General features: G+C 38.7%; 1 protein-coding gene across 1 annotated transcript in view; it reads left to right on the top strand.

Annotated features, from left to right (window-relative positions):
• The window catches only part of LOC101306583, a 40,463-nt gene extending 29,290 nt beyond the window's left edge, over positions 1-11,173 (top strand). Inside the window, exons 7-18 of the mRNA XM_004290663.1 lie at positions 6,435-6,620; positions 7,029-7,157; positions 7,292-7,387; positions 7,501-7,662; positions 7,873-8,164; positions 8,256-8,381; positions 8,456-8,525; positions 8,748-8,790; positions 8,918-8,986; positions 9,306-9,833; positions 9,925-9,959; positions 10,170-11,173. Coding sequence (XP_004290711.1) covers positions 6,435-6,620; positions 7,029-7,157; positions 7,292-7,387; positions 7,501-7,662; positions 7,873-8,164; positions 8,256-8,381; positions 8,456-8,525; positions 8,748-8,790; positions 8,918-8,986; positions 9,306-9,833; positions 9,925-9,959; positions 10,170-10,866 — 2,433 coding nt within the window. The 3' untranslated portion in view covers positions 10,867-11,173. The remainder of the gene's footprint in view (positions 1-6,434; positions 6,621-7,028; positions 7,158-7,291; positions 7,388-7,500; positions 7,663-7,872; positions 8,165-8,255; positions 8,382-8,455; positions 8,526-8,747; positions 8,791-8,917; positions 8,987-9,305; positions 9,834-9,924; positions 9,960-10,169) is intronic.
• The last annotated feature ends 1,614 nt before the right edge of the window (positions 11,174-12,787 follow it).

Below are 12,787 nucleotides of genomic sequence, written 5' to 3'. Positions count from 1 at the left end.
TTTTCAATTAAATAAAAGGTCCACTCACAACTTAGGCCTAAGCCTGATGACGCTCCGAGGCTTCCTCTGCTCGGGCCTCCTCTCGTCCTGTTCCAAATATATAATTAATTTCCCATCAAAAATCCAATAATTAAACAAAATGGGCAAAATTAAACGTGAGTCTCCCACACACTCATCATTGCCAAAATTCGCCATTCTTAACTCAATACGGCTCAAACTTCGCCGAACATACCGGCAGCCGTAAAAACAACTTCCTACAGAATACGACTTAAATCCTACGGCCAGATTCTACATTAATTAACAGCCAAAAATACCAAACTTCAGAAATTCACAAACCTATCCAAAACTCATCCAAAAATTCCATAACTCACTTCAATAAACTCCCCTTAATATTCCAAATCTAGAAACATTAAAATCTCCCAAACAGCTCCGGCGCCGGCGCCGGCTCCGCCGGCAGCGGCGGCCGGAGGCCGATTCCGGCGACCTCTAATTTCTATGAAATTTTAACAGCATCTTCCTCTCAACATGCTCTACAACTTTCCTAACTAGCACAAACCCAAAATCCAAGCCTAGCTATGCCAATCGAACAAAAACATCAAAAACGTCTTAGAGCTTCCACCTCAAATTTCTCCTTTCCTGAAGCAAACCGGAGTGAGTCCTTTTAGGGCAAGGCAGCTGGGTTGGAGACCTACAAAACCATACCAAGCTTGACCGGATTGGTGGCCGGAGGAGAGAGTTCCGGCGATGGAGGACTTTGGGCAGCTCGAGGTTCTAGGCGGGAGAACTCCTTCACGGCGGCGCTAGGGTGGCTGTCACCGGTCCAGGGATGTAGCTGGGTCGGAGGCAACCGAACGGGACCGGAGCGGCGGCGAACGGCGGCCGGACGACGGCGGAAAGACAGCAGGAAAACCGGGCAGCGGGAGACTCGGGGAAGAGGGAAACCGAGAAGAAAAAAAGAGAGGAGAGAAAATGGATTTGGGCCTCACACCCCAAACCGGTCCAATCTTATATCAACCCAACTCAAAAATAAAACACCCCGAAAAAATAATACCCGAACAAAAATTACCTTTTACTAGCTAAAATTTACCATTTTTACCGTCACCATATTTTCCTCCTACGAATAATCCTCCGCATATAATCGTCCCCGAAACCCCTCTAGGGACCAATTAAACTATTAACTCAATGACGGAGACGGTAAAATTCTTATTATAAACCAGCTAGTAAATAAGGTAAAAATATAAGAGTCGGGATGTGACAATATTCCTGTAATTTGGTGGCCAATCCGCACCTGCCACGTAATCTGGGAATGGATTCTGGTAAGTAAGGTTTACCCCAAGATCCCTTAACTCAGTTCTGAGCTCAGTTCTAAGTTGTTGCAGCGCACGGTCGAGCTTGCCCTGGATGTCTTCTGGTCGCATTATACCATTCGTGGTTGTAGGCTGTGCAACAACGTTCGCGGCCAATGGTTGTGCTCCCGCTTGAACGACTGGCTCGTTAACTTGCTCGAGTTGGTTTCCACCATCTCCTTCGTTATTTGGTGGAACCACCTTGACGAGTATCATTCCTCCTGATTTCATAGTAAAAACTTTAGTGTTTGAAGTTCCCTCTAGTTGTGGGTTGGCAACGTCATACTCGACGTCTCTCTTGCATAAGAATTTGTCCACAAAGAATGTGTCCGACTTTTGAGTAATCTCTGTGACGCGCGACATGTGCTCAGCGTGGTCGCCTAGTTTGTCCCACAAATGGTTAATTCGGCTATCAGTTTTAGCAAAAATAGCCTCCATTGATTCCTGTGATGCCTTCACGGTCACGGATATGCTTGCAGACATCTTTTCCAATGCGTCCACGAGTTGTTCCTGAGTAACAAACTTCTTGACTCCAGACCTTCCGATCATTGTTTCTATACCAAAATGCTGGTTAACTAGCTCGATAGTCAACCTTTTGCACCTCAAAGGATTGTGAGGCTTGCAGTGCGAATGTTCCAACAAGGAACACTTAGGATATTCTTTACTATAGATGTTATCAATCACAATTTTGCCACTGATGTGTCCCACTGACGGGCATGCCAAAATGTTCGGGTCGGATTTTTACGTCTTTTAAACAACCGTCTGGTACGAGAGTGACAACACCTTGAGGAAGTGTGTCTGTCTTGATCTTGTCCGTTCGCGCGCTTCTCTTGACTTCTCTTCAAACAATTGTGAGCAGAAACGGTTGGTTCTGTTGCAAGGGCTCTTCACAACGACCTAGGACGGATCCTTAGGATTTACTCAGTGACAAATACAAATAAAATAAAGATATTTGCTAAGGATTGCTCCTTAACAATGTGATGGACTTGTGCGTGATGAGGCTTTATGGACTGGGGGTGGACTTTTTGCTCGCGATGACCCTGGTGAGTGAAGCGGGATTTGCTCGTGATGAGGCTTTGGTGGTGCTCCCTGTATAAGCTTTTTGGTAGATTGGGTGCTCTTGGGGAGGCGTCCAATTTGCAGTGATGCAGAGTTTTGTTGAATTGGTGGGGGGGGGGGGGGGGGGCGTTCTCATTTGCCTTAACCTCCTTATATAGAGAACTGAGCAGCTAGGGTTTACGAATGACTTGTCTCCAAAGCAATCGAATCTCTAATTGAACCAGGAAAGATACTTTCCTAACCTAGCCTTCTGACAACATATCTTTGAGATATCTTGCAAATCTTCTGCCAGTAATTACCCAATGTAACAAGGACAGAAATAAAGATAATTGGACTGCTGGTATCGGTCCATGGGCTAACTCACTTGTAAGCTAACCAATATAAAATTGGGCCCAAACACATTGGTCTGCATCACGCGCCCAACTAGGCAATCTTGTCTCCCCAAACACTCGATTGGACAAGATCCATGCTTCGGCGAAATAACCCCATCGTTCACCACTTCAGTGGCTCGGTGGCCGCCAGTGGAGCACCTCTATCATTAGATCCCTCAAAGCCTGACTCGCCTTCCTATGGAAACGTTTTGGAAAAGAAATTGGTAGATATTTTTTTATTGTGTGATTTGTGTCATTTGACATATCATCTAAACTATTATGTATCGGGTGATCATGTCAGAATATTTCTTTCTCCTGCAAACGAAAAATAGATTGAGTTTAATGCCAATCAGAGTTGGCCGAATTTACAATCTGGAATGAGGTACCAAAACCTAGGCTCTTACCAACTCAACCACGTATAGTTGAAAAACATGTTAAATTTATAGTTTACGAAAATCTGAATACTAGATAAAGAGTTGACATGGTTTGATGTGTTTGGAAATATAACGCAATTGTTTATTTGCAAAACCGGTGTTCTTATAAATTTTTTGTTAAATTTGATACCAAAAAGAAACATTTATGGCTACCCTATGCTTTTGACAAGAGTAGTAAGATTATATCTTAAATTGTAATAAAATCTTTTGCGATAAGAGTATGCACCCGTTATTTCTAAGTGGTAGGTCAAAACAATATCGGTGTTACTTGGAAATATCTCAAAGTCTCAAACTATATTAAGAAAACATTGAATTTGAATAAATTATCCTATCAAAAATAATAAGAAATGAGATGACATTCGCAGTGACCACTGATAGATAATAAGACTATGCATTCCATAAACCAAAGCAAAACATTTTGAGGATAAGATTTAATCTATCATCTCATATTGGTTAGGTGGGAACAATATCGATGTTATTAATAAAGATCTCGGTGCATTTTCAGCAAGACAATTTTATTTTGAGCCACAATCTGGTCCCATAAATAAGACAGGAACCAACAAAAACACCAAACTCAAACACACCTAAACTCTTTGTGCTCTTCCAATAAGCTCCATCATCAAGTAAAACCAATCACATAATTTGATTAAGTTGGTAAGAGTCTAGACGTGAAACTCTTATACACTAATGGGGGGTGGGGGCAGCGTTCTGATAATCTCCCTACACTAATTGATAAGGTGATCTAAATTCTTGTACTCGTGCAAATTTTTGTGTCCTTTCTTTCATTCTATGCCGTATTTTTATTCAAATGTGGAGTCAGAGTAGTCACACTCCAGCTACCTAAATCAGAGGGGTATTAAGCCAAATAGAAACATCAGAGAACCAAAACCAGCCTACACTACTAGTATAAATTCTACTCTCTCTCATTCTCATTCCTCTCAATCTTTCACTTCTCAAATCCTTGGCTCCCACCCAAACCAAATATAAAACACCCGCGAATTCTCCCTTCTTTCTCTCTTTTCTCCTATTTTTCTCTTCTCAATTGTCAAGCTTGAAGATTCGCAGTCCAATCTCGTCGCCGGTACACTTCTCCGGTGAGTTCCTTATACTCGAGATCAGCTTTCGTTAGTCGTATTCATGAGTTCCGGTCGATTTCACTTTCATGCTCTCTGTGAATTCATGTGTTTGTTTTCGTTTAGCTGAGACTGTTAAACCATTTGCAGCGCTTTTTGAGTTTCAATTCAGTTTGATTGATGAAAACTTAGGGTTTTCTGATGTGGGTTGTTGATAAAGATTTGATCTTTTCTGCTCATTCCAGTTGCAGTATAAGTATTTTCGGATCGTTATACTTTGTTAATTGTAAACTTAAATATTATGATTTTACTGTTTTGATTTCCAAAGAAAAAGTTTGAAACTTCACTAATTATCCGATAGTTTTCTTAGTAGAAATATTAATTGATATGAATTTGTGTATAATTGAGCTTCTCATCATTTAACTTCACTTGCTATCTGTAATTTTAATGAATGTTCTTATCTTTATCATCATTATGTCAGTGCATATTGGTGATTTTGGTTTGGTAGAATGGGACCTGTTAAGGAAGAGCCGTCGTCATGCAATGCTTTGCAAGTAAGAATCTCAACTACTAAACGTTACCTGTATGAATGATTTCGTTTTATCCTTTATTCTTCATTAAGATGGCCAATTAGACTCTTTTTTCGACTTGAGTTTGTTAGCATGAACTAATACAAGGTTGTTTATATGAAGCAGGTTATTGACTTAGTTTCTGCAGTAAAGGAGTTACACGGGCTTAGCTCTCAGGAACTGGGTAAATTATTGAAGGACTCTGATAATTTTACTATACAGCATGTTACTGAAAAGGAATCACTCCTGAAGGTCAGTCATCATCATATTGCTATTGCTGTTATGTTATCTCCTTTTCATGGGCGTGACGTTTCTTAGGTTGTCTTGTGTTTCAGATTGACGTTGAAAAGCTCGCCAGTTCTCTCCCTTTGCACCTTATTGCAGTGCTTATGTCATCTGACCAAGATGGAGCCCTATTCAGATACTTATTATGTGGCATTAGGCTCTTGCACTCCTTATGCGATCTAGCACCTAGAAATCCCAAACTTGAACAGGTATGTTGTTGCATGTTCTGTCTATATTTAGTGTTTTCTGCTGTTTTCTGTTTGGTACTTTGAATTCTTTTTCTTGTTTTCTACTCACTTAAACAACCGTCAACTTTGATTTGGTGACTTAACTACATGTGATTTGTTAGATTCGATAGATTTTCTATAAGATGTCTTTTGTCATATTAAACTTTTTCTTGTCTAGAGTTTTTTAGTTGATCTGGCTACAAATGGAAACAGATGTTCTCACTCTCTCCCCTATTTTTTCCATTTTGAGTACTAGGGTCTTTCTTGATTATAATGATGTTGTGCAAAAATTTGGAGTTTTATCTGATGTTGGTCTGTTCAATTATAAATTGCATTTTTATTTGGTGTTTGAAATTTGTGATGGCATAGTCTTTAATTTTAATGTAAGCCAATAAATACAATGTTCATAGCTCGTGTGGCTAGTTGCCTAAGTCTTATTCTATGATAGCAGTCAATTCTCTTGTTTACGGAACTCTTAATGAAGTCCATTATGCCATTAATTTTATCAGTTCAAAACTTACTCTGTCAATATTAGGACATGACAATGAGACATATTTCTCTCCTGAACTATGTTTTTTCATTGTATCATTTATGCCTTTATGGTTACAGATTTTGCTCGATGATGTAAAAGTGTCAGAACAGCTGCTTGACCTGGTGTTCTATATCCTCATTGTTTTTAGTGGTTATGAACAGGTTTGGGTTAATCCTCTTTTATTTATGCTTCTTTCTCGCCACCTTTACTGAGACTTGCTTTCATGATGCAGAAAAGTAATAATTTTGGTATGGCACCGCTGATGCACTCTGCACTAGTGGCGTGTACTTTACATCTACTTACTGGATGCATATCTTCACAGTGGCAAGATCTTGTTCAAGTATTGCTCGCACATCCTAAGGTACTATTCAGAAGAAAATGATCATTACATGCTGCTTTGCATAGAAATAGGGTTTAATTGGAATTGGGCTGGTTATAGTATATCTATTTTCACTTTCATGGGATTGTTCTGACATTTTCCTGTTATTTTCTTGGTATCACATCTATGACCATGCTGACTGAAACTTTTCCATGACAGGTTGACATATTTATGGAGGCAGCTTTTGGAGCAGTTTACACTTCCATTAAGTTTCTCAACCTCATGCTTTCATCTGAACATGAGCAAATAGTTCACTCTCTCTGCCAGCAATGTGAGGCCTCTTTACAGTTTCTCCAATTGCTGTGCCAGCAAAAATTGTTTCGGGAACGACTACTCAGGAATAAGGTTTCTGAATCTCTCATTTTTAACTTTTGAGCAAAGTCTTATTTCAGAGGTGTCTTGTGCTTATTGGCTGTAAGTTTGTAGTTTGAGGTGAAAGGACAAGTGAAGGAAGATATGAGAGTAGTGAAACTGAAAGCTGAATTCTGTAGCTGCATTCATATGTACACATTAGTTAGGGATGGTGCATAGAGTTAGATATGTGAGAGAAAATATCTTGATCTGGGTTGGGGCAATTGTGAGACAATATTGAGATCATTGAATATCTCAGGGATTTTATGAATAGGTTGTTGTAGAGAGTGGGGATTGGGCTTTATGTTAATTCTTATTTTATTTTATTTTATTTTTTGTTGAGTGTCTGTTCAAGATATCAAAGTTATGACATTTATGTTATCTTGTTTCGGTACTGTACAGGAACTATGTGGAAAAGGTGGTGTTCTGGTTCTGGCTCAATGCATATTGAAGCTGAACATTGCACCTCATTTAGCATCTGCTAGAATTGTGGCTGCCGTATCTAGACTGAAAGCAAAAATGCTCTCAATTGTGAGTCCACAGATGAAACTATACTATCTAAATGTTAAAAATTTACTTGGGGGCTTAAGCTGCTTCAGAATTTGGTTCTGGTCATAGCTTTATGTACACTGCTGTGCAGAAACTCACTTATCTGCTTGTTGCAGCTGTTGAATCTCTGTGAAGCAGAAAGCATATCTTACCTGGACGAAGTTGCCAGCTCCCCAGGAAGCCTGGATTTGGCAAAGTCTGTTGCATTGGAGGTTAGCTTTCTTTCCATATTATCATGAATGCTGGGGCTTTGTTAAGCTCAATTTTCTTTCCCCTTCTTTCTACAAAGCTTGCTCCAACTATCAAGCTGCTTGTTGTTATGCAGATTATTGATTTATTGAAGTGTGCTCTGGGTAAAGATCCCAAATGTTTAGCTGCTCGTTCTGATGGAAGTTACCCTATGGGGCTCGCCCAACTCAATGCCATGCGCCTAGCTGATATCTTATCTGATGATTCAAACTTTCGATCTTACATTACAATACACTTTGTAAGCTATAGTCATTACTCAGTCCCGGTTTATTTTTTCATTATCTTGCTATTTTTTATTTTTCTTTATTCTTTTGTTACCCTTGTTTTGCTTTGGTATTCTAAAGCTATTGCATTATCTACATGTCATATTGGTGCAATTACACACGCATCGTGCATAGCTTAAATATGTGAAAAAGTCTATGACTACGTCTTTTCTATGTCCCTCCAGACTCAAGTGCTGACTGCAATATTTTCGCTCCCTCATGGAGATTTTTTATCCAGTTGGTGTTCTTCTGTACTCCCTGTAAAGGAAGAAGATGGTTCTATTGAGTATGATTCATTTGCAACAGTTGGATGGGTTTTGGATGTAGTTTCATCTACTTACCTGCATAATGCACGAAGTTTAGAATTTTCTGTAACTCGCAATAGTATGACCCAGGCATCTTATGTGCATCAGAGGACATCATTATTTGTGAAAATAATTGCAAACCTCCATTGTTTTGTTCCCACTATCTGTGAAGGTTTGTTTTTTTATTTTGTCAGTCTATAACTAATTCCTTTGATACTTGCCATTGTTGTCATATGAATAAACTTCCTTGTTCTAATTTACAGAACAGGAGAGGAACCTTTTTGTTAACAAGTTTATGGAGTGCTTGCAAATGGATCCATCCAACTCATTGCCTGGAATTTCGTTTGCTTCTGATACTCTGAAAGCTGCAACTATCAGCAGAAATCTTTGTAATCATCGCTCTCCAATGAACTTCAGTAATGTAAATGTTTAGTCCCTTCCTTACATGTAAATGTCTTTGCAGATTCGTTGCTAAGTCATGCGGAATCACTAATTCCAAACTTTTTGAATGAGGAGGATGTACAGCTCCTGAGGTGATATACCTTCATCCATGTTCTTCCAATTAATGTAGAATTTATGCTTCATTATTGCTTCAAAGATTACAAGAGTAACTAGTAAAATAATGCTTATTCGTTAACTTTGATGTAACTATGTGCATATGGGGGGACATTGATATGATTTATATATATATTTTTTACATTATTAATTACACCAGCCATATAGTATTATTGTTCTAATAATGTTTTACATTACAGGGTTTTCTCTAAGCAATTTGAATCACTACTCTCTCCAATGGAGGTAAATGTTCAATTATCTAGAAATATTATATTTTTGTTTTAAAAAAGAATGTCCTTTCTACCCCACCCATCACATATGTTTATATGTTTTCCTTTTTTTGAAAGGATGTTTGTATGTTTTCTGGCAGGAGAAGAAGAGCGAGGAGTTGAAATATTGGGATAAATTCGCTAAACTCAATATCAGCGAACATCATCAGGTAAATACACTAGTTTTGCACTTTTGCCTATCTTTTGTGTGCCCTGAAATGCTGATGGTTTGTGGTTCTTTATCACATTACACTGTAACCACGCTATGGGTTGATGCACTGCAAATTTTACTCTAGCATGTAGGCTGCATATACACACGTTGTGTATGACTAATTATGAAAAGAACCATCAAATGCAATATAATGAATTAAGTCATTATCTGTCGTCGATCATCATAAGTGAAATAGATTCTCATACTGGCATTTTGAGTTGTTTATAGTGATATAGGCAATTGTGTTTCTTAGAAGTAAACTGAGGGATTCCTTGTAGGAGGCTCAGAGTACTGGTGGATGCTCACCACTACCTTCAATAAGACAACTACCTCCTAGTCTTAGTAGCAGAAGTGGTAACCTGGAGGAAATAATGTCTGAGAATTCTGCTTTTCAAGATGTAGACCAAGTTGATGTGAACAGTGAGCATATGGATCGGGATGATGATGCAGTGAAGGAAGAGAAAGGTACATCTGGACGATTTACAGCAATCGACAGAGATGTTCATAATGTTGAGACAAGTGGTTCAGACACAAGTGAAACAAGAGGGAAAAATGCTGTTGATCGAATGGAAAACAATGAATTTCCAAAGTCAAGTGAACCAATTGAAGACAGTGGGTATGGAGGAACTCGAGAGGATGAAAAGAGTGAACCTCTTCAGTATGAAGAAACACAGAGAAGAAAACGGAAACGAACAATAATGAATGATGAACAAGTGGCGCTTGTGGAGAGAGCCCTATTAGATGAACCTGATATGCAGCGCAATGCAGCGTCGCTACAATCATGGGCTGATAGATTAAGTTATCATGTATGTTGAATACCTCAAACCTTTTTGTTCTCGATATGTTAAAGAAGTTGCTATTCTTTTCCCCTAAGAAGTATTCTGTTGTGTTTTCCAGGGTTCCGATGTTACATCTTCACAGCTAAAAAACTGGTCAGAATCCTTATCCTTTCCTGCACTCTTCATTTTTCATTTGTTCTGTAACTTAAAGATGAGTGAACATGTGTTCTTGAAACTTGGTCATTGCTTAGTGTTCATGTGTTCTTATGAACATTATTTATATGATGCTAACAAATCAAACTTTTCTGCTTTTACATTTTGGGTGTTTGTTCTTAATAATAATATGTTTTTGTGTGACAACAGGCTAAATAATCGAAAAGCCAGGCTGGCCCGTACAAAGGATGTCCGTGCAGCACCAGAGGTCACTACACTACCAGATAAGCAAGGTGTGCAAGGACTGAGGTCCAACAACTCAGCCGAGAGTCCTATTGGAAATGCTACTGCGCAAACAAATGCGAGGAGTGATCCTCAAATGAAATCGAATAGTGTAGTCCAGATCTCTGGGACTAAAGCAGCTTCTGCACAAGCAAATGTGAGGAGTGATCCTCAAATGAAATCGAATAGTAGTGTAGTCCAGATCTCTGGGACTAAAGCAGCTTCTGCACAAGCAAATGTGAGGAGTGATCCTCAAATGAAATCGAATAGTAGTGTTGTCCAGATCTCTGGGACTAAAGCAGCAGAAGCTATTCCACATGGTCCTTCAAACTTTGTTCCATGCAAGCAAGGTGACCACGTTTTGCTTAAATATAATAACGGAGAGGAGGTTGGCCTTGGAAAGGTGTTTCAGGCTGGTGGCCAATGGTTTGGGAGGAACTTGGAGGAGTTGAGGGCATACGTTGTGGATATTAAAGAGCTTAAAGTCAGACGAGCAATGAAGCTTCCATACCCTTCTATGGCCACAGGAGGTTCATTTGAGGAGGCTGAAACAAAGATTGGCTTGATGAGAGTGTTATGGGATTCAAGCAAGACTTTCAAATTGCCTCCTCTAAGGTTAAGCTAAATGCCCTTGTAGAAGTCCTTTTGTCCCCTTTAGAAATGGGACGATGACATTAACGATGCTCCTGATGATCAAAATGTGTAGATGGATCTCTTAGGATGCAGAGTTCATTCCCTGTTATTTACATTGATTCTAGCTTGTTGGGAGGGACGTCCTCTTTCCTGCGTTTGTACCTTAAATTTCTATTGAATGAAGAGGCTTGGCCTTTGTTAGCATTCCCCAATTAGGAATTGGTTATCTGAAATTTCTGTTTTGTTAGTTGCCTCAATCAGTTCAGAGAAAATAAGTACAAATAAAGGAGGTTCTCACCATTGCTGGTCACTTGGTTTGACAATAGCCGAGTTCGTTTCCTGAACATGTTTTAAGTTTTACTTTTTTTATTTTTCTGCTTAATAAGTTTTACCTAATTTCCCTTGAAGTCCCAGCTTTGCAATTGAAGCAAAATATCTCGGCCTAGTTATTGTGTGTCTTCAGTGATTTGAGCATCCAAAATTTAGTTTTCCATTGGAATTCGCAAGCAAATTTGCCGTCTACCTCTAGCTTTGCGCACCTCAATACATACAAAGCTAGAATAAAAACCACACATCTCTTTTCTTAATAAGACACATGTCATTATTCTAGATGGTGAGCATTAAAATGTGCAAGATTAGATTCGGGTTTTGTGGGAATTTAATTTAATTTTCTTTTTTCTGAAACAACACTCTTTTGCCGCTATGATTGAGTAAAATTCCAGATTTCCATCAATTTTCAAATTCAAGCCGACATCAGAAAATTTTGCACTTGCCATATCCGATTGTTGTTTAAGATCCTATTTAGTATAAGAAACGTTATCAAATAGGAAACAAAGTCTAAATTTATTTTCGAGATAACAGAGAATAAGATCTCAAAGATTTTTTTAACCTTTTGAGGCTAAAGTTTAGAACCCTAATAGATTTTGAATTATAATCCACCTACAAGTCCGCGTGGAAATGTCACTATATAAAGCAATGCATCAAGACCTTTTTATTCGTATCTTAGAGAACCATAACACAGAGGCTCCTACTTCTACTTCAGCCTTTGTTAATTTCTACCTTCACGAGGTAAATATACTTCTCTTTCGTTCCGTCTCTAGTTTTGTTTCTGTGAGTTGAACTTTTTCTACTCAGCTACAACTTCTCTCAGTGTGCTCTTTTCTTCGGTCGGAATGTTAGCACTCTTCTGCTGTCAAATTTTTGTTTATATGCCAGTCTTATTTTTGTTTCTTTTTAATTGTTATGGTTCTATGTACTTTTGGTGATGTGAGTTGTAGCCTGTAGTTTTTTTTTTTTTTTTTTGAAAATTTACATAAAGGTCATATATTCAAATCTTATTAGTATAAAGCAAGTGAGTTGGGAAAATTAGATACATTTTATAATACCCGAGAACAGTGAGGCTATTAAGTTGTCGATGATTGTTTGATTTTCATAATGGTCTTTTTAATGACCACGACATCTGAAAAAGATGTTAGGGTTTAGGGTTTAGAAAGTGAATATTATTGACAAAGTGATTTCTCATGCATGTGGTAAAATACATATTTGTATTAATTAACTTTTATCTACTATATATGCAGGGTGTTTCTAAATTTTCCTTCAAACAAAATCATGAAAGTGAAAGTGCGTGGAACCCTGAAAGAAGCGAGACCGAGAGCCAGGGTTGACATAGCCAGGGCTGAGAGAGCTAGAGGCAAAAGAGCTAGAGCCGACATAAGAGCTAGAGCCGACATAACCAGGCCTGAGAGAGGTTTGTTTTCTCCAAAATTGAAGAGGCCGAGAGTGGATGATTTTGGAAATTTTTCCAGAAGGCATGGATCATTGCAAACTAGTGAACATGAAGATCACAATTCTCTACTTGATCGTAATTTGAGGTCGGACAAAGCTAGAGATGACAGATTCAGGGCAGAGAGATC

The sequence above is a fragment of the Fragaria vesca genome, linkage group LG2, assembly GCF_000184155.1.
Source record: "Fragaria vesca subsp. vesca linkage group LG2, FraVesHawaii_1.0, whole genome shotgun sequence".
NCBI classification, from domain to species: domain Eukaryota; kingdom Viridiplantae; phylum Streptophyta; class Magnoliopsida; order Rosales; family Rosaceae; genus Fragaria; species Fragaria vesca.
This window is presented reverse-complemented; position numbering and strand designations above follow the sequence as displayed.